General features: G+C 32.3%; 1 protein-coding gene and 1 long non-coding RNA gene across 4 annotated transcripts in view; one reads left to right on the top strand and one right to left on the bottom strand.

Moving 5' to 3' along the window:
* Positions 1–16,690: 16,690 nt before the first annotated feature.
* Positions 16,691–22,690, top strand: part of LOC149900358 (uncharacterized) — a 258,744-nt gene continuing 252,744 nt past the window's right edge. Inside the window, exons 1-3 of one of the 3 annotated variants that reach the window (XR_016457802.1) lie at positions 16,691–16,837; positions 16,964–17,025; positions 17,100–18,419. This is a non-coding gene — a long non-coding RNA (uncharacterized LOC149900358). Of the gene's footprint in view, positions 16,838–16,945; positions 17,026–17,099; positions 18,420–22,690 lie in introns of those variants that run through there. The other 2 variants (XR_016457801.1, XR_016457800.1) reach the window with 2 other exon arrangements.
* Positions 21,054–21,984, bottom strand: LOC149900365 (retinol dehydrogenase 13-like). The gene has a single exon (XM_090113311.1). The coding sequence runs from the start codon at positions 21,951–21,953 to the stop codon at positions 21,060–21,062; it is 894 nt and encodes a 297-aa protein (XP_089969437.1). The 5' UTR covers positions 21,954–21,984; the 3' UTR covers positions 21,054–21,059.

Genomic DNA, 22,690 nt, shown 5'->3' with positions numbered 1-22,690 from the left:
TTCGTATCGATACTAATATTATCTATACTAATATTATAAAGATGAGTTTGTTTGTATGTTTGAACGCGCTAATCTTAGGAACTACTGGTCCGATTTGAAAAATGCTTTCGGTGTTAGATAGCCTATTTATCGAGGAAGGCTATAGGCTATACCATGGCTATACCTATATCATCACGCCAAGGCCCAAGACCAACATGAGCGGAGCAATTCGGGTAAAACCGCAGGGCACAGCTAGTGTATAGATATAATAAAACTGAAGAAGAGTACAATAAAATTATTACAAAATAGCTCTTCATACCACTAATACAAGCCAAATAAAATCATTTTGAAAATTTCGTAGTATGTCTGGCATTGCAGTCGCGTGTTTGGTTTTAACGCATTTTTTTAATATATAGCTTTTTGTCCTCGATTACCTATTAACTTAAAGTTACTAACAGCTTAACTATAAATAGTTATTGGTTAACACGCTAGTTGTCTAAGGTCGTGGGTTGTAAAATCCATCACAATCTATTCAGCTGTTTTAGTCTGAAAATATTTTAGTATTTATAAAAATAATAAAGTATTTTAAGCGATCGTAACCATGGTTACGTACATAAGTTTCGATTGAATATCGAGATGAAATCGTAAAGAGAATGTTTAACTTAGATTCTAAAGGTCACAGGTTCAATTACTGGAAGACTTCTCAAGGCATTATTTAATTTAACGGTATGAACGCGTCATTTATGTCTTAATTCTTCACCAATTACTATAAAAATCTCTTTACACTAAAATATTTTAGAAGTTTAAAATAATTATTGGTAAAGTCTCTCAAACGCTTGTAGCGTTTCCAACTGACCTTGAGTTTGATTGTAGGAGAGGGAATTATTAGTTAGTGCAATATGGCATCTTTCGGTGAAAGCTGTGGTCCGTACAAGCATACCCAGATGCTGGACAAATCATAAACACATTACCAAGTGAAATTGTAATAGGCATATTAGTTTCCGATATAGTGTAAATTTTCCTTATTCATTTTTTATTAATTATTTTAATAACTTCGTCTGCTTTAACTAAGGGGAAACTGTTTTTGTATCTTGACTCTCGAGTCTCGACTGTTGTCTCGACTTAGTTAAACGCACGGTGAACAGACAAGTGGACAAATATAAACGAATCCTGCGATTGCTTTTCAATGTATTTTAGCTATTATGGTTATATTTATATCTAATAACTGTTTTGGCTCAAATAAATAGATGTTTTGGGCGTATGCAGCAAGCTCCTGAACTTTTTGAACAAATTCGCAACACTATACATAACTACTTCAAGCGAGAAAAATACAGGTTATGTGCGAGTCAGATTTTGTCATTTGCCCCAATTTTAACAATACACACTAACAAACCAAATTAATCAGTAACAAACACGCAAACAAACTTTCAGATTAATTAATTATTTTACCTATCTATTATTATAATTATATTCGCCTATCGCTTATTGCGTGAACTCTACTCAAATAAGCCTATGATTTAATGGCAATTTTTTTAATCGATACAGCATTTTGAAATACGTAATTATTAAATTTTTGCAATATTTTCTCAATTACTCGTAATATATTTGAAGCTTCTATTGCAGAGAATTACGATGGATGTTTATTTCTATATTATCATAATTAAGAAACCGTAAAAACGAAAAGTATGAATTTTAACTCCATCTTCTGACACTGATATTAGAATTAAAGATATAATACAAAGTATAGTATAAGTTTTTGATATTGCAGCGAAGGGTCTCACACATATTGTATAGGCTGTCCTCTATACGTATTTGAGTGCAGTGGTGGCTCAGTGTTGAGGACCTTGGCCAGTCAGCCTACAAATCGATAAGTCATCACCACCACACTACTGCTCGAAACGGTGAAGGAAACATCGTGAGGAAACTGGCACCTATGTCAAAGAATCAAAAGTTCGACGACATGTGAAATTTGCCGCGCTTGGCCATCATGGTAGATAATGGCCTGAAACCACCTGAAACCTAGGCGGCCTGTGTTCCTGCAGTGGGAACATAATGGGCTGATAATAATGATGATCTTACAGGCTAGGTGGCCTGAAATCTTACAGGCTAGGCGTACTGTGTCCCTGTAGTGGGCTGGTAATAATGATGATGATGATAAGGTCTTTATTTTACATTGTTCACTCTACTCAAACTCAAACTCAAACTCAAACATTTATTTATTCAATTAGACTTCTTCTAGAAGCACTTTTGAAACGTCATTAAGTACATATTTTTAACATTTACCACCGATTCGGAAAGCAGTATCTACGGAGAAGAATCGGCAAGAAACTCCATAGTTGCTCTTTTTAATCATGTCAGATTTACAATTTTACAAATTACCTAAGTAATATCATAATATATTATCATAATATGCCATAATATGCTACGAATCTCGATGATACATATAACATTGTTTTCGTAACAATGCAGATTTGTAGAATGTATGATTCAGAGGTAGATACGTGCAGCGGAACGCAGGCGCAGGTGAGAGTTAGAAGGTCGAATTTTGACCATCGGACGACATTTGTTAGTATAATTTACATATTGTATTTACAAATTATCAAATAGTGACCGTGACTTCATACGAGAAATGTATTTTTTTATTGTTTTATATTCACAGAAACTTAAAAGGAATTAGTTATTCATATTCTGATTTAAGATTTATAAACAAAAATTTTATTTAATTAGTATTGCTGTATATTCTTGATTTCTTTATCATTTACTAATTTCATTCGTAAGAATTGTGACCGAGCTGAAAATATGTCTATAGAGTAAAGAGTATATACAGATGGATTTACCCGCAGCCCGATAAGACATAGGTAACTTTCTTCTTGCATGAACAGAAAAAATATAACATTTATGTTAGAATTAATCAGAATAGATTTAGCAATTTAGACGTAAAAACGTAACAGATACAATAACTTCCGCATAAAAATACTCATCTTCCAAGATTTACAAATGACTATCAAATAAACAGTAAGTATTGAAAGTAAAAGTTGAGCGCGCACACACGCGCATAGAAAATCTGTTTTTGTGTTGCATGACTTAACAATTTTGGAGATTTCTTCTTTAATCTATAGATTTGCTTAAATTGAGGAGGTTTATTCAATAAACACGTGATAATCGTTATGTGAATTCGAAGAACTTTAAATAAAAATATGCGATTACGTCGAAAGCAGGGCTTAGATACTTTTCACGACACTCTTCTTACTGTGAGAATAATCGTGTTGTGTTCGATTTAAATAAAACAAAAAGTTTCATATTGTTAGTTCGTCTAGATATAGAGGTTTTATTTTCAATAATTAATTACTTATACCATTATATTTAATTCTGATTAGATCAAAGGTGTCATTCACTAATACATTAATAGGCACTGAACATTGTAATTAGTTGTTAGTTTTACTATTGACTGTAACAAGTAACAACTCAACTAATAAACAATATTATAACGCACGTAGGTATAGCTCATATTAAATTGACATGTACTTTACATTAATTAATACAAGTTAGTTTTGTATTAAATAGTAATTAAGAAAAATATAAAAATGAATTAATTTTAAAGCGATTTTACGCATATTTCTACGGAGTATGAAATATCATTATATCAAAAGTTTTGAGCAGCAGCTTTATTTATTCCGACATGTTAACCGTTTACTAAATAAACATTCTTTCTTTTTTCTTAACGACATGTAACTTATTTCAACACTAAAACATTCCTCAGAAATCACCCCTACTTGATTTTGAATGCTATAGAAAAATCTGTGTTTTTGAGACAGATAGACGGACGTGGGAATTAGTTTTATAATGTTTAAAATTACTCATAAATTTCGGCTTATAAACATTGCAATTGTATTTCCCAAGGGCCACGAGTTATTATTGCAGTTATCTGATCGGAAACCGAGAAAGCCGCTTTATATGTAAAGCGGTAGGTACAATGCCACATGAAGGGATAGAGTCCATGACCACAAGTACAATACATCTTTTTATATATAAAAATGAATCGCAAAATGTGTTTTTATATATAAAAATGAATCGCAAAACCGATTTCGATAATTCTTTTTTTATTATATTCCTTGAAGTACGAGGATGGTTTTTATGTAGAGAAAACGTAAATATGTACCACGGGCGAAGCCGGGGCGGACCGCTAGTATAATATAAATACAAGTCTCTCATCATCATGCAAGAGGCAGCCCGCTGCGATTTTCAATATTATTTTAATTAGAACAATGTTGCTAATAGTTTGATAATGAGAAATGCTTTGCACTCCGCCACATCTGCGCCGGCCCTTATAGGTACACATACAATGCGTGAGTTACGCTGGGCCAAAGAATAATTTTATAATTTTGCCATAAATTATTTGTTTTGATTAATTTGACTTTTTATATGGGGAGCATCGTAACACCTAACCAAGGTCAGTGTTGTAACGGCAACTGATTGACTACTGACTAGCCATTTAAATTCAAACAGTGGTAAGGTTAAAAAAATAACCGTAGTCCAATGCATATTCGATTAACGCTTCTGTTGTAAGATAGGATAGGTATTTTATGAGCTCAGCATACGTAATCCGTTGGTAATCAGGTTTATTAATATTAGCCTTTATTAATGTCATTTGTATAAGGCAGGTGACTGACCGGACCGCTGGAAAAAAGGTATATTGTGTGAACAAGGCATACTTATTTATTTTTAAGCTAATTCTTGAAATTGCATCCATATCCATTGCGTATTTTAATACAACAAAAAAGCAGACTGCATTATTAATAAATTAAAAAAAATTATGTAAAGAATATTATATCATATGCGAGTACTTGACAGCCTTATTGCATTGGAGTGCAATAACAGATACCTACATACAGAACTTGAATAGATTATGAGTTATGACCCATGTTATAGTTAAATCGCCTGAGATGGCTTGGGCATCTCGTACTTCAGCCAAAAATGGAGCTTAAAGTTGTTTACCTGTTTTCTTTGCATCACGAAATGTCAGCGAGCTTTTTGTCTTAGACACGGATAAGTAGTGCATAGTATTGCATGCGATTTCGATTTCATACAATTTGAGATAAAAGAAATGGTGGTATAGGAAATACATATTGCATACAAAAATATATTTAACTAAAAAGGACTACAATAGAGCGCTCTTTCTTGCTTGCATTTCTTTCAGCAGATTGCTGAAGAAGAAGAAGTGCAAGCTTATAACTTCATACAATTTCATACATAGTTCGATATCCAGTCCACTCATAATCGACTCTCAACTAAAGATAAGCAATCTCTGTCACATTGCCATACATCTCCATAACTGATTTACTAAACGCTCCAAGGCTGATCATGTGGCCGCTCACTTTACATCTAAAGTCAATTGACACTGGACTGTTTACTGACTGTGCTTGTGATATCACTAAAAGAATTCGAAAGAGCGTACAGGAAAAGACAATCCTTTATAATAATATATAGTTTATGACTGTTAACTTCTGCAAACCCCTGCTAAAGTAATGTTACTAAATTAATTATTGATCCACACTATACTAAAACTATAAAGCTATGTTAAGTTCCAAAAATAAATTAAAGTTCAAAAAGTTACTTATTATACGCGTGTATAAATTATGTAGATTGTAGAGAATTATAATGAGTAGAATTTGTAGGATGACTGTCGCGACTCGCCTACAAAAGAGAAGATAAACACTGGAACTTTGAATGAAGCCTGCCACACATATTAATATAGTATGTATAGCCAAACTAGTAGGTATTTATCACATCTCACAGTGAGTAAACGAGTAATGAATCTTAGATGGCTAGTGCGGTATTGGATACATCAGCCGATATAACAACGCAACGTATTGCGGCATCGCTTGTAATGCATGGCATGAACTGTGCCTGCTAAATAATCAGCCGATCAGACCTTAGAATTGTGACCTTAGTCTTATTGTTTTGAACAAAAAAAAAGACAAAATATGAAACCTTTTTAAATCTGTCAATAGGTCTTAGGACAACCCTGATAAGTTAAAGAAAATCATGCACCTGCCCTGATTTTAAATTTAACTACTAGTGTGCTACTAGCTCAAATAGATAATTAACTTAATGAATCACATAAACAACAATAATTTCAAGAGTAACATTTTGTTAATTTGATTTTGTTTCGACTTTTTCTCAAGGTGACATAAAATTATCAAGGGAGAATGGACCTTTCTAAAATTTAATAATTAAAAAAGACAACAAACACATTTTCTTAAAAAGAAATGAATTGTTAGAGTGAATGCCTTTTATCATATTTTATGCCACGGTTTAACTCGATTGGAAAATAAATACTCGATACATACCCATGAAGCATCGATTATTGTATAAATCTCGCAACACACGCATCTCAGTAATCGGATATAATGTTATGTCATTAGGGCATTAGACCTATATTGCATTTACTATGATTACAACAGAATTGATCATGTAAACGAGATGCGATGTTCCAACTGAGGTTTGTTTTTGCAAAGACCGTCTAGAGTCCAATTGAAAATATCTCAAGCTCTATATAATATTATCTATCGTGAAGAAAATATTAATATGATGCATTTTTTTATTTCTAATGGATAAGCAAGTAATATAGGTATAAAACAATTCAATAAGAGAGCATATTAAAAGTCGAAAATATTTTTTTTTAATTTTCCAGAGATACATACTTACTTATCTAACACACTTTTTCATTTGCAACCTGTTTTGTGATGCTTCGCTGTACTACGTCGCTGACGTAGTGCAGAGCGTCGGAGTGTGGTGTGATTGATATGACTCTAGTTTCGATTTTCGAAATAGTTAGATTATTTTCACCTAACATAGCTCAGAATAATCAGGCCGCATCTGATGGCTGGTTGATGCTTATGACAACTAAATAAAATCCACTTAGTCAATTATCTAAAGCGCGTGCCAAAGAAATATCTCTACATCCACTCAAAAACCATTATCCTCATCCGTCGAAGTCGGGTAAAAAAACGTTCCTTTCGCTTTCCATTTATGAAGTAGACAGCGCAATTAAATGAAGACATCTGACCCACACATCGCATGTCTATACTATAATAATAACGCGACGTGACGCGGCTCATAGATGTGCATATGTTTTCCTCTACATTGTCACTTACCTACGCTGGGTTGCTTTTTGGGATTTTTAGGGTTCAGGGCTGCTTTTTGAGAAGGTATTTTGGAAAAAGGTGAAAGGTGATTTCTATTGATAAATAATAGGTATATGATGATGTAGATTATGCACAGTAATTTAGAACTCTGTCTGATTATTGTTATCTAAGCGAGCACGTTTTAAATAAGCTTGCTGTTTTGAAATGACGTAATAGGTAGTTTATTTTCTAAAATATATGAGCGATTTGTATAAATTAATTATTCACACCCGGGACTTATTACGTATTTAAGGATCTACTTTTTATAACAGTTGAACCCGGTGCGAACTGGTACAAATATTATAATAAATACCATAATAAATATCTATCTATAGGTACTATTTATCTTTAGTGTCTTTATTTATTTTTATTATTTATTTTATTTAATTATTTATTGCACACACAAAATAAATAGAGACACACAAAGTACAGCTAATAGGAAATAATGTGTACAAACGGTCTGGTGTCTTTGATTGATTTTTGTTTTCGTCTTACAAATACGACCCTATAGAACGAATAAAATTAGACAGTCGCCTTTGGGTAATAATCTGAAAGGTTACTGGCGGTAGGCAAAGTGCTCGCGAGTGTAGCCGAAGGCGACAGCCATTTTAATATCTGTCACATTGCCTATTTGTGAAAAGAAATATATTGCATATATTTCTTTTCACAAATGCTTTTTATATAGCAAAGCTGATAATTAAATTAAACAAACACTAATAGAAAATTAGCATAGTGTTATCTTATGAATATGAATAATCATAGAAACTGTAAATATTAGCAATAAAAACAACGAATAAAAATAGATTTAAATAGTTGCAGGATTATCTCTATTGCGAAAACAACAATTTAGGAATTATATGAAGTAACATTTTGTAGTTAAAACTGACCGTATAATATTTTTAATTTAATACTTAAGGTCAAGTACATGTGGGTCGTGGGTTCGTGAACCGTGTTTATGGGTCAAAATTGATAGCTGGTAAAACTTAAAATAGACCACTCACTCCATACAAACATACAGTGTGTTAGACAGAGACACAAGATAAAGATTTTCCGTAAGCTGATCGTTTAGTAATCATAATGACATTGGGATTCTTTTTGTTTGCTTAATTTATGATAAATACTTTTTTATTTAAATTTAATTAGGATTTCTATCGAATTTAAGATAGTGACTGTTTTGTTTTCGCTTTCACAATATTTATTTTTACGTTTTTTGTTTTACTGAAGTAAGTATTTAAAAAACAATTTTTTATCCATGCAAAATTAGTTAATGCGTTTGTGAATATATATGTAGTTATTTTTAAATATGCACTAAGCCGGAGGTAATAATAAATACTGGTAAGACATCAAAATAGAAAGGAAACTGCCAAAAACTATAATCTAAAATGCTAACTTAGACCTAAATCTAATCGTTCAAAATAACGGTTGCATAAAATATTAATTATAAAAAGATTATTCCTAGTTTAAATGTCAAATGGCCATTCAATTTCTAAGAAACAAAAATGTAAAAAATAAAAATCATTCAAATATTATGGTAATTCAATTCAAACGTTATCTGAATATTTTCGTTGATCCCATAGAAAAGGATACCTACTTATATTTTAGAGTGCAATATTGCTTAGGTACAGAGCTAGAAATAGACCATACAAATATATGTATAAATATATTATGTCTTTCTTTACAGTTTATTGTATAACATGACATTTTTTTTTTTTTTGTGTGGTGTCTCTCAATGTTAGCCAGAAGGGCTTCTACATTTTAACGCGGACGCGGGGGTGAACTGAAGGTTCACCCTGGTAGCGACATGCACAAGGGCGTCTCCCCTTGACGGGGACCACGAACCTCGGCTTGAGCTGTCGCTTGAGTGGAGGAGGCCAGAAGGGCCCTAATCGGACGGGCGCTCACCCGGGTGGGCGCGGGAACGCGGAACAAGGATAACATGACATGTATGATGAATTTGTGGGAAAATATTAGAAAGTCATTTAGGTTATAATATAAATGTTCACTTAATTTGACATTTGACCTTAATAAAACCTACGATTACCGACCGCAACTTTGAAAATTTCGACTTATGTGATAATTGAACACATGAACATTGCAATGATTTCACAAATGAATTATGCTTGCAAAATATGCATAATGCATTTTTGCGAACGTATCCATCAATTTAATAAGCTTAAATTAGAAAGCTAAATATGTAGTAGGTAGGTACTTATTCACTAAACTGGAACAATAGTGCACGGATTTTTCAATTTAAAGAGTTTCAAAATGTTTTTGGTTTAGTTCGTCAATCTGACAAAACTATCCATGCTTTGGCGCGAATTGGCCATTGACTACAGCCCCACAGAAGATCGGCGTCAAATAATAATTGTGAATCTATAATATAAAAATTAATTGCAAAACGTGTTGGTAAGCGCATAACTCGAGAACGGCTGAAACGATTTCGTTAATTCTTTTTTTATGATATTCCTTGAACGTGATACGTTCATAAGGAGATAAAACGTAAACATTTTCCATTGGCGATGCCGGGGTGGACCGCTAGTGAATAATAAAACTGAATTTTGTTTCATGAATGCTGTTTTATTTCAAGCAATCCTTTTCAGAGTATTGTCGAGCAAATTTTTATTAAACTGCAATCTATAAATAATTAATACACACATTAACATGTAAGTTTAATTGAAGATCCATACCACAAATACCGGACATACACAAGGCTAGACCAAGATGGCTGCCCCATATATGGCACAGCAGATGCGCTAAATTAAATCACTACTGACCGAGAATTTATAGATTACCCTTTTTTCTTAAATGCTAAGTAATCTGGGTCAATAAGACCAACTAATTCATTGCTTGTGAAGCCATTAAGTAATGATTTTTACTCTTTAGGCAGTAAATATTCAAATTTAAAGATGTATTCATTCAATTAGACTTCTTTAAGATGAGCTTTTAATACTTTATATAAGAAAAGGAGGTATCCTCGTTTCGAAAAGTAGTTGCAGGTAATATGAGACGACAGAAAATATGATTTGTAGATCTAAGATCGTAGAGTATCGGAGAGGTAGAGCTCTTTTCAAAGGGTTGAATTGAAGTTTTCGTATTCAAAATTTCATGGATTTTTATGGATACTTCTCCGTTGTGACCATAAAAATAATATGAAAATATATTTATATAATAAAGTTATGTATTTATTTAAGAAAATATTACATCTGAACAAATGAAAAAAATAAAGTAAATTATAAGCAATGTACACAAGAATATTCACCATTACATATTAGATATTAGTATATTACCGTGATAAAACGTTCTATCGCCACCCAAATAGTTAATTATCGCTTCATTAAATACATTAGCGTGAAATTCTAAGACGCACGATAATTTCGCAAAAAAATCCCCTATGTCAAATGTGATAGAGGTTATATTCTCGTGAAAAATATAAAATCACGCGAACTATGGTCTTCTCATGGCCTTTCATGCGGAAGTAAAAGCTATGTTATTACGAAGCATCGCAATTGCAAATTGATTAGATATTTTTAGGTTCCGCGGTCGAGTGTCAATCAGCTCTAACTTGTAAGGTTGGTGAATATTCAACCCATGCTTTGAACAAAAATACGGTCTTTTAGTTGCCTTCTTTAAGGGCTGATTTTTCAATGCTTGGATAAAACTTATCCGTCCAATAAAGTATTACACGATAATATTAAAATGTCCCGTAAACTGTCAAATACGGTCAATTAGAATACGTTTTTAACATGGTAGTTTTATACATTATTCGACGAATAAGTTTTAACCAAGGATTGAAAAATCAGCCCTTAGTAAAATGTTTTTGGTTTTGTATGACGTGTTTCCTCCATTTCTTATAATTTCATTACATGATTGTGCTGAATGGAAATCAAATGAGATAATTTGTGAAATTATTTTCCTTTTTTTAGAGCTGTAGCGCTATTCTAAAAGTCATTTGCTTGATACGCATCTCATTTATATTTTGCATTATTTTACGACACAAGTTATGTACATATTTTTAGGTTAGTTAGGTAGCAAGTAGTCGTTTTTGCAATAAAATCAATGCAATTTATGAGAATTAATTATATTTTTATCTTGAAGTAATCTGGACACTATTACAACGCATAGACCATGCATATGATTAATAGCCTATTGAAATATTCCTTAATTAATGTATAGTTTCACAAAACAATAAACTTTCACATAAAATATGAAATCACCAATTATCCGTTATTGCAATACGGCTAAGCTTTTGAATATGAAACCAATATGGAACTGGAATTTTTGCAAATGAATTTATGGAGATGCGAGTTATTTTATCGCTATTGCATATTGATTAAATATCATCTATCTGTACTCATAGGTATTACAGCGTATTTCCAAACTATACATAGCCAGAACGCAACCATAGGAAACTGCTCGTGTATACTTTGTAATGCTGTTTTTAAGTTTGTTATTACAAAATATACACGAATTTTGCGTACTGATCGTGTATACTTTGTAACGCGGATGCTTGCTTCTTCGTTCCAAACTATACACGATCAGTACGCAAAATATAAATATACCTACTAGTTACACCACTTACGCTTGAGGGAAATAATAAATATATAGGCAATCAAAGACTTGTACAGCTATATCTGGCTATATCTATCTACTTTTATTCTTCTTGATTGATTCAGTAAAATATGGAATAAAAATATTATTAGCTGAGCTTAGAAAAATAAATAGGTAACATATATAAGGGTTAGGTTGGGTTAGGTTAGGTTCGTGTTTTTTTTAACTACACAAAAATAGGAGCCCCGCGAAGCGGCCGTCGCCTCGCAACCGTCTTCTTCTGGACTTATTAGATTCTTACATTTTAGCACTATTGTCAATTGTAAGTCGTGCAGACAAGACGAAGACACGTAAGCATCCTCGATACAAAAAATAAACGATCAGTACGTAACATTACATACACAATACACATGCATTTTAATAATAGATTTCAAAACAGCAATACAATAATATAAGCGCGAGCAATGGAAAGACGCCGCGCTTACTCCGAAACATACACGATTAGTCCGCATGCGTACTGGCGCTGTATATTTTGGAGCGCTATTCTTACTTACTTCACTACAAAGTATACGCGAGTATTTGCGTACTGCTGTTGTATAGATTGGAAGAACTTTTTAAAAAAGTTATTTCCAAACTATACGTGCTTAGTTTCACACCGTTGCGTACTGGCCTTGTATAGTTTGGAAAGACGCGGTATTACATATAAATACGAAAATATGTCTACCACAATCACAATACAGTCTTGGATAGATTTCGAATGAATTTCGATTTTGACTGACCGGTTGGCTTGGTTGGTAGTGGCTCTGCCTTCCAAGCCAGAGGTCTCTATTCCCACCCGGGGCAAATATTAAATATCTGTATAAGTTTTATTTAAAATTATATATGTATGTTTATCAGTCATCTGGTCTCCATAATACAAGCGAAGGCTTAGTATGGGATCAGATCGTGCCGTGTGTGAAAATTGTCCTGAAATATTTATTTATTTATAATTATACCTTCATGCGGATGAAAAAATAAAACTTTTGTGCTCGGTTATGCCGAGTAAAAACAATAACATAGAAGAAAGAAACAACTTTTTCTTGTTTTGAAAAATCATAGACAAAACACCTCAGTATTCAGACGATAGAAAAACACTCTATATTTCATTTTTTCCGTTCCTATTCCCATTTACACCCTTTAAATCATAGGACTAATACTAGATACTTAACCCATTGCACCTGTGCTGTGTTGCTAGTTCTAAAGGAATTTGATTACTACACGGCATTTACAAGCATTTTTTTTTAATATGTAGGCTTCTTGGAACCGCTTTTCAATCGTCATATTAAAGCAATTAGGTAAGTCATTAGATACTAATGGGTCAGAAAGTATTTTTGGAGAGGAGTCGGAAAAAATCTTGTTGCAGCTCTTTTTGAGATAATTTATAGAATGACGTTCGAATTTTTTTAAATAACTTGCCGATTTACAGAAATATCTAAGCATTTCTAATATTATTTATGATGATTAATGCTATTGATTTATAATAATCTCAACAATGTTTAATGTATGTTATAATTCTGAAATATTATTATTGATTTAGCTACCTCTCTATTTGCAGGGAACTTAATTTTTTTTGTTAGAAAAATTATTATTTATTTCAAAATCGAAAATCGAGTTTTATATATTTTGGTGTTTAGGTATTATCAAGCAATCAAGAAAGTATTTCACGCCGGAGCTGGAAAACTTAGAACCGTTTCTTCCATAGCTATTAGAGATAGAGAAAACAATCGTAGAACTTATTGCGTATTTTGGTTATGGACTGTGTGTACAGTGTGTAACTTAAGTAGGAAAGTCTGGACTGATTTAAATGACCTTTGATTTGTTGGATTACTTCCGCTTCAAATAGTGAAAATTGGAATGAGGCTGTACAAAGTTCACTATGTCTTAACAATAGAGAACAAAAGAATTGCTTGTCGGAACTATCTTGCTTGTAACTGGTCGACCATCTCGTAAAATTATTGAGAAAAATTTGGCAACAGAATAAAAGAGGTGTGTTTGGGAGGTTTCCCGCTACAAGCCCGACTTTCCTAATATTTTTCTTTCATTGCATTATTGCACGCCTCATAAGCGAAGCGTTGAGGTGGGTACTACTGTAACTTCGCGCAAAACATCTGATTTTTCAAACTTAAAATGTCTTTATGTATCATACATTGCACTTGTAAGATAATACATACACACACATATTAAGAAAAAACACTATTTTTAACGTTCATGATATTTTTGATGTCATTTTTGATATTTAAACTAGTTAAAAAACAGTTTAAAAAAGTTCTGTCTTGGACGTCCGTGTGTCTGTATGTGCGGATCCTTTTTCTTGTTAACACGATAGCGACCGAAATACTTTACTAATCGAGTCTTTTTTTTTCTCTTACGCTTGAGTATGCTCAGGAATAGAACCCTTTCATTTTTCAGGGTCTGATTCGATGTGGTTTAATTGTTATTAAATAAACAAAAATAATAATTAATAAATATTTATTAAAAAAAATTATGAGGCGTGCACTTTTGGATTTTCCAAATTATTTGCATTTATAACTACATAATATACCTACTCATAACTCGAAACATATCTGATAGAGCTTTGCCAGACGTAGTAGGAAGTCTGTAGCATCCAATATATTATTAATGTACCTAGTTAGGTTTGTATTTCTTAAAATATATCATTGATACAATTATGTTTGTTTACAAATTATAACCTCATTGAATATCTACATATACTCAAAACATTGAATAGGTAGATACGGAAAATCGAAACTCGAAAGAAAACGGGCTACTACTTACCTATTTATTTTCACACTAAAACCAATTGACAAGTCACAAAAGGTTCTATTATCATCAGACTGTGTAATGTTTACCGCGTAAATATTGTAATATTCGTGTTTGAAATCGTAATTAGTTGGTTTCCGAACGAGGCGCGCGCCGCGCCAACTCATTTGCCTAAACGCTGTCAGGTTCAATGATGTGATTAAAATATTTGCATTCTATAAAATATGTGTTAAACATCATTTTTCTTGTGATTAAAAATTACTTTGTGTCTTGTATTCTGCTCTGAAAATTTAAATACATATCATACATTTAACATGCTTCATATCATTAATTCATTCATTTCATTTCATTCATTTCATTTCATTTCATTCATTTCATTTCATTTTATTTCATTCATTTCATTTCATTCATTTCATTTAACATGCTACATACTTACTAATCTTTAAAGTTTGTAGGGCTTTGCATTGAAACTTCATGAAGAATGAAATATTATAATAATATGGTTATTGTAATTTGTAAAACAATTTTACAGTAAACGGAATATAAGTTCAATTAAGACTACAAAGTGCAAGATGGACGAATCAAACCTCTTTTATTTATTTATTTGACACTTTATTACACATATTATTTTTATAAAATTTAAAAGTAAATACTAAATCTCATCTCGCTTTACAATTTTAATATGTGTAACGAGGTTCTTTTACCTATTACATTTCTATAAACACGTATTAGACCAATATTATCGTGATTTATTCGTGTTACCATTGCAAGGATATAATATATAAGAGTTCCTTTTAGGAACAAAAGACGAGTTAGTGCCATGGACGATATGCAAAAACATACGCTTTCTATTATTTTTATAGAAATTTCCAAAATACAAAGCACAGCTAAACAAAATTAAATTATATAAAAATAATGTATCAACTATTGATTGTATGTAACACGACACTCATATGCGTTGCTTGTTTTACAAATTTCAGTTTAGAGTTAGAAAACATTAGCGATGCCCGCGGCGTTTCTTACGTGTGGAAAACAAACTTTCCCGTTTCACCGCAGAATCCTTTTAGCGCTTCTCAAATGTGTGCTCCGAATGTAAGGATAAAGCGATTTCCATATTATTATCTATAATTAAATACATAGATATAAAAAAAGATCTGGTTTGAAAAAACTGTAAAATAATAAGGTAAACTGGTAGAATATCTTCTAATATATAACATTCTCGTGTCACAGTTTTCGTTGCCATACTCCTCCGAAACGGCTGGACCGATTCTCATGAAATTTTCTGTGCATATCGGGTAAGTCTGAGAATCGGCCAACATCTATTTTTCATATGTAGGTACCAGTACGGGCGAAGCCGGGTCGGACCGCTAGTATTGTATAATAATATCTTGTGAATAATGCATAGATTGATTCCTAGCTGTAGAGAAGTTCAATTAATCTTAATGAATAATGCCATAGCAATAGTAGTTAATTATACTATCTCATAAATAACAACAGTGAAACAACAACAATACAACTTTCTCTTTTGTTTATGAAAGTGAATTATCATTCGCATAAACATTAGTATTATCATAAGCATGTGATTTTTTATGTTTCATTTTATTTTAGAAAAGCATAATTTAATTACCTAGCGATTTATAATCGGCGTTCAAATTTCATTCAAGTTTCTTTGTAATTTTATAATGGAAAATTTCGCAACTTTCCCCTGTATAAAATGCAAGGAAGTTGCAACAGACATTAGATAACTTAAGGTGATGAATTAATTTTTCTAACATTTACGGCCCTTTTCAAACCTTCCTAATTTTTATATTATTAAAGTTGTCGTGATGAAAATTCTTGACAAGAAAGTTCAATAGTAGCACAATACGTCTACCGTTTTAGAAACATGATTCCATGATATTTTCTCGATAGAAAAAAAATACAAAGTTATCATTGTTATTTTTTTTTAATCTCTGGCATCTTCAAAATAACAAACGTAAAGTTACGACTTTTTGGATATTAACTATAAAATATACAACCTATACGTCTACCGTGTTAGAATTTTGAAATATGCGATGGTTTTGAAATAAACAAGAAATACTTGAAATTAGCGCGCGACCAGCCAATATAGCGAGAGCCGCCATGTACCTTCCTACCCCGATCGCTGCACGAGTCATTCCCGCTACGGCTGTCACACGGGGAACTTGTGTCGCTCGCGCAATCGTAAAAATGGGTGACAACACGAAAAGACAAAATGAGACAAATGGGGACAATAAAGAAAATAAGAAGAAGAAACATAAAGGTTGGAGGAAAAAGAATGCTTACAATTGGAACAAATTAATGAAGTAAGTTGGTTTTATTTTAAATTTGATGATAATTGTATTATAGACGATGTTTGATATGTACCCCTGTTTTAAGTACATAACGAATGTGTAAGATTTTTTCATTTATAGCATAAATAATCTTTTCAGAAATCCGGAATCCAGAAGGAAAATAAACCCACTGATTGTTCACAATGTGAATCCACTCCTTCGTAAGTACCTTTATTCAGTCAAAAATGTATGTTATCAAAGCTCTACTGGTTTTATCGCATGATTCCATTTTTAGCAAAAAGCAACAAAGTGTAAAGAAATAAAAAATCATGGTGAACTTAGTGGAAGTATGGCGGACATAATATGGAACAGGAGCTCATTGGAGTAGTATTATATTTAAAAAAAATACGAAATAATTTCAAGAATTACATTTCTTAGAAGGTGGTAGATAAGTATGTTGTATAAAGAATTTGATGTTGATATTTATTTCATTTATACTTACTACACCTATGCGGGAAATTGCTTAGTAATAAAACAGGTTTATATTCATATTTACATAGTAATGTGAGTTTTCATTTCGAAAAATTTTGTGTAAGTATATTAAATTGAGTTCCTGGGTGATCTGGAAACACAATTGGGCCCGGAAGATGGCGCTGCAGTCACTCCTCCTAATGACATGAACCGATTTGGATGAATATTTGTGTGCACATTTCATTTTTGTGTGATGATTGGTTGATTCGCTTTCACATTAGCTAATATTATGTATTTTTGTTGTTAGAAAGTAAACTTAATTTAATGTTTATAATACATTATTATTGGTATAAATAATTCAGTGTTCGTCTCACATTGCTGTACCTGCCTACCTACCCTACCAGGCCCTAACTTTGTTCTGGCTATTTTATTTTGATTATTTGTAATGAATAATTACAATTATAATAGAGTGCAAAAATAAATACATGCGTCAATATATTTTGTGTTTTTTTTAAACAATTTTTTTATTTAAAAAAATATCATTCCGACCGCGGCTTTGCCCGCGTGGAATTAGATTATATCGTGAATCCTGTCTTATCCCACAGAAGTGTTCAGTTCGGATAAAAAGTATCCTTTGTGTAAATCCAGGCAATTAGCTATATTTTATCAAAATTGGTAATGTAGTCTTGACGTGATTAAGTAACAACTAACAAAAAAATATACAAATTAACATCCAAAGTTTCGCATCAGTTTTACTGTATTAGTGATATCTTCCACTCTTGACTTTGACTGAGAAGAATTAGGGTTTATAACTTCTTTCAGAAATATTACCTTTCATTTCTGGGCATGACGTAATATCTACGTCAGCATCAAATTCTATCTAAATCCATTCAGTAGTCCGCGTTATTGAGTACCATTTCATTTTTTCAGAGTAACAATATTTTTTGTTATTTTAAAGATTATTTATAACCTGTATTATTTTGTAATAAAGTAAACATTACGAAATAATAATAATTATTAATAATGTCTAAGTAGTTGTTAAAAAGAAGATTATTTGTTTATAAGCAAGAAAATAAAACCAATAAATCAACAATTAAATATATGTATAAGAATATTATAACTGTATGACGACTCCATACATGTTTGTCCCGTGTCGGCCAGCGGCAGCGCGGCGAGTTTGCAAGAATGACTTCGCGCACACCCGCGTTCGCGATAGCGAGCTATTAGACTCCGCCCGCCAAGCAGTAGATTTTTTTTTGTGTATCGTCTTAAATCAATTTTCAAGTGATGCGATATTAATTAATCGCTTTCGCTCATGCCTTGCGCTCTTGTATCGGATATTTGCGTAAGTCACACGGAAGCAACTTGTGACTGACATAATGATTCGACCATTACCCGTGTTTGTACACTGCAGAATGCATCATCGCTTATAATCTGTGAGAATTGAGGCAGGTCATGCATTCGTAACATGTTATTGTTTACAAGACTACCATCTTGTTTTAAAACCAGTCACTCTCATCAAACCGAGGATTATTGTAAGATGTAGGTTGTCATTTGCAAATGCTTTTTCTATATGTTTTTCTATACATGGGGACATTCGTATATTGTGCGAATATTTGCACGCAAGTGAGTGAACTGGGAAATAGTTCGACTGTTAGTCAAGAGAAAAATGTAATTGAAATTTTTTAAACAGCTGAAATAAGGAAGGCGTTGTTGGAATTCTCATAGTCCCGGATTAATATACATACGAAAATAAGTATGGTGTGTCTTCTGAATGAAAATAATAGATGGCGGTGCCTGCTGAACGTCCTTTTATTAACATAGAAATAAACAGTTACAACTTACAAGTACATATTATAGATGGAGCAGGATAGTCAGGTTTTCAAGTTCTTTGGTTGAAATGAAAAAGAAGAGCGCCTCTCACATAGAGTTAACTCAATGAATACAGTATTTCTCATAATTGTTATCTCCTGCTTGTAAACTAAGCAAATGCAAGTCAAGGAATATAGAACACGTTAAAAATGTAAGGAGAAGATATTTAGAATTATAAACGTCGAAATAATAAACAGCTATGAATTAATACAGATAAAGTTCTTGAATACTTAAACTTGTGCAAAACCGTTCAATCTTCAACATCTGTAAATTGAAATGTTAAAATTAGATGCGATGACTTCGCACGTAAACACCACTTAGATCGCAAGTAATCTTCAAGTTCCTCTCTTATTTTTCCTCATTTTCCTCATTTATTTTTCAGGTAAGTACAAGATATTTAGGTTCCTAATTTTGTATAATAAGTAGGTAAGTATGTAGTACATAATATTATGAAGTATTAATATTTTATTAGTATGCGAAGTGATACTTCAATTGATTATGATACTTTATGGTGTGATTAAGTAAATTCCTAAGTATTCTTGTAAATAAATATTCAATGTATAATTTTGACTTTCCTATGATTTTATTATATGTACTTAAGTAGAAGATTCAATGTTCTAATTATCTTAACAACGGCTAATAATACGTGTGCAATAACAATAATGCTAGTAACACAGACATACATTGCTAACTATAGTCTGTCCACTATAAGAATTGCTTTTTGACAGCTCGACGGGTGGTACCAGAAGTGATGTTCAAAAGATTATCGATTGTGATACCATTTCAATTATAAATTAAAAATATTATCATAAATCGAATCAGGTACGTAAATAATAATTACAACGTAAACGTACTAATAAGATATGTAATAATAAGACCACATATCTATGCATTGTATGTTAAAACTAAACTAAACTAATATTTTATTATTTATTGGTTTCTATCTTACAATTTGGTTGTCTTTACGTTTAAATTATATAACATAATAGAAGAGTTTTTCTGCATCGGATATATTTTACAGAGTATTTCTATCGATTATTATAATCTATCGACCCATCATTGAATAATTCTGTGTAGACATCACTAAGTGGGCGGGACCTGTCCATGAAGAACGATAATTATTTGTATGACATTTAAACATAGACAATACAATCCTTCATAGGCGTGAAGCTGTCAAAAAGCAAATAATATAATGGACAGAGTATAGTAAACATTTTAGCTTTATAAAAAAAAATTACTCATGACCAAAAAGTTCTAATTTAGGTAGTTATACCTATCTACGAATTACCATCGTACAAGTCCATAACTTATCAATATCTATTGATTATTGCTATTAACAATTCTACATATACCAACAAAATGAAGTTAATTTTATTGATTTAATAATCGAAATACACAATGTGATTATTTCAATATCAACATTGCAAATAAGTTGATTGGTCATTTCATAATCTTGTTTCATAATTTACTTACGCAAGGTTTTCAAGGTTCAGTGAAGGCCTTAACACTGGCAATGCTTGGTTATAACTTACTAGCGGTCCGCCCCGGCTTCGCCCGTGGTACATATTTCGCAATAAAAGGTAGCCTATGTTCTTTCTCAGGGTCTAAAGATTATCTGTGCCAAATTTCATCAAAATCGGTCCAGTAGTTTATGCGTGAAAACCATACATACATACATACATACAAACCTTTCCTCTTTATAATATTAGTATAGATAGTTAATTATATTTATCACTATAATATTAGTTTTTATTGTTAGGATGGGAAATTTTTTAACCAGAAGGGTAAGGAAAAAGAAATAGTAGGTACCTGTACATTATTTATACCTACCTACTTACACTTTTTACACACATTCGAAAATTTATTAGTCACGTTTATAAAATAAAATTTGTTCATACATAACTTAGTTTTGTCATGTAACTCGTTCCCAATCTTCTTCTAAAGTAATATTAACAACCTTCTTTGATTCATCCCATAACTGCTTAGTCAACAATTCTTCATTGACCAACCAATGGTTTATCCATTTCCTACAGAACTTATAATGCTCTCCAGTGACATTTTCCATATGAGGATCCGCTGCTAAGAACGTTATTTCTCTTCCTACATCTTCTTTAGGCTGTCCAATTACATCCACAAATAACTGAGAAACATTTCGAATCAAGCTCGGTATATTATTCAGGATATCTGTCTCACGAACTATGAATGGATCGAAAGTATTTGCGGTGACACCACTATCTTTTAGTTTATTACCTAATTCAGCTGTAAATAGCGCAACAGCCAGCTTAGAATTCGCTAGAGATTCTATAGAGTTATACCTTCCGATGTCATTCCAATGATCGAAATCCAAATGTCCGATGTACATTGACGACGCTGAACTGTTTATTATACGACTCGGTGATGAGGACTTCAACAGAGGCAGCAATAGATACGTAAGCAGGAACGCGCCGAAATAATTCACTTGCATTGTCAGGTTGAGTCCATCTTCAGTGAGTCGGTCTGACAGTCCCACCGCACCTGCATTGTTTATTAAAACATCTAACCTTTCTTCCGCTTTTATTGTCTCGCTTGCAAAGTTCCTCACAGATTTCAATGATGCTAAATCTATTTCCCTATATGTGATAAGTGGGTTCCCTGTTAGTTTTTGTAGGCGATCTCTGGCTTTTATGAGTTTGGTTTTGTTGCGACTCGCGATGATGACTCTAGCTCCTTTATAGGCTAGATTTTTAGCAGCTTCATAGCCTATTCCTGCACTACCACCAGTAACTATGATGGTTTTACCATCAAGCCTTGATTCGGTGTTACACATTTTCTTATTAATCCATAATACAATAACACAGCACGAAGTCGATCAAGGTACTGTCATTATACAGGAAGTTAACGCTGTAAATGAACTATGCATTTATTAATATTATTTTTATGATAAAAAGGTTTCGCGACGTACCATTGTTTCTCGTTTAGTTGGCGGTGCCCATTTAGTGAACAGAAGTTAAAATTACGAAGTAATTAATGTATGGAATGTCAATATTTTTGTTCTTACTTTGGTTACAGGTAACTACAACCAAAACAAATTTCTATAAGATTTTATCATTGCAGAAGTCAAAAAGTCGTTCAAAATTAATTCGACTGCATTGGTGCGAATGCAGAATTATTAGCCTGATGAAAATTTATTTATTTCATCCCTTCTCGTGGTCAATCTTATCAACATACTAGCAGGCAGCAGCAGTTATAATTATTTCGATGTTATCTATTATGATTGACAGGCTTTAGATTATCCGATTTCATCTACATACGTATATAGGTAGGTATATATTAAATTCATTTTTCGTCAGTAGCCTACATCGAATAAGTTTCGAGTTAATTTCGACTTACAATAGTAAAATAGGAAAAGGCGACCTTTGATAAAGCCATTCAATTATAAAATCTGAACAAGTTTTATAATTAAAATCTTATTTTAGCAAGTAATTTGATTTGTTTAAAGGTTTTTTATGGGCCACGGTGCGGTACGTGATTTCGCGACCGCGACCAAGGTCTTCTTAATTCGTA

Source organism: Colias eurytheme, chromosome 19 (genome assembly GCF_061535395.1).
Source record: "Colias eurytheme isolate Ceu_HAF_F1 chromosome 19, ilColEury1 Martin Lab GWU primary, whole genome shotgun sequence".
Taxonomy (NCBI): domain Eukaryota; kingdom Metazoa; phylum Arthropoda; class Insecta; order Lepidoptera; family Pieridae; genus Colias; species Colias eurytheme.
This window is presented reverse-complemented; position numbering and strand designations above follow the sequence as displayed.

Coding starts and splice junctions, on each gene's coding strand:
- LOC149900365 (XM_090113311.1), bottom strand. CDS start 21,953: ATGTGTAACACCGAATCAAGGCTTGATGGTAAAACCATCATAGTTACT.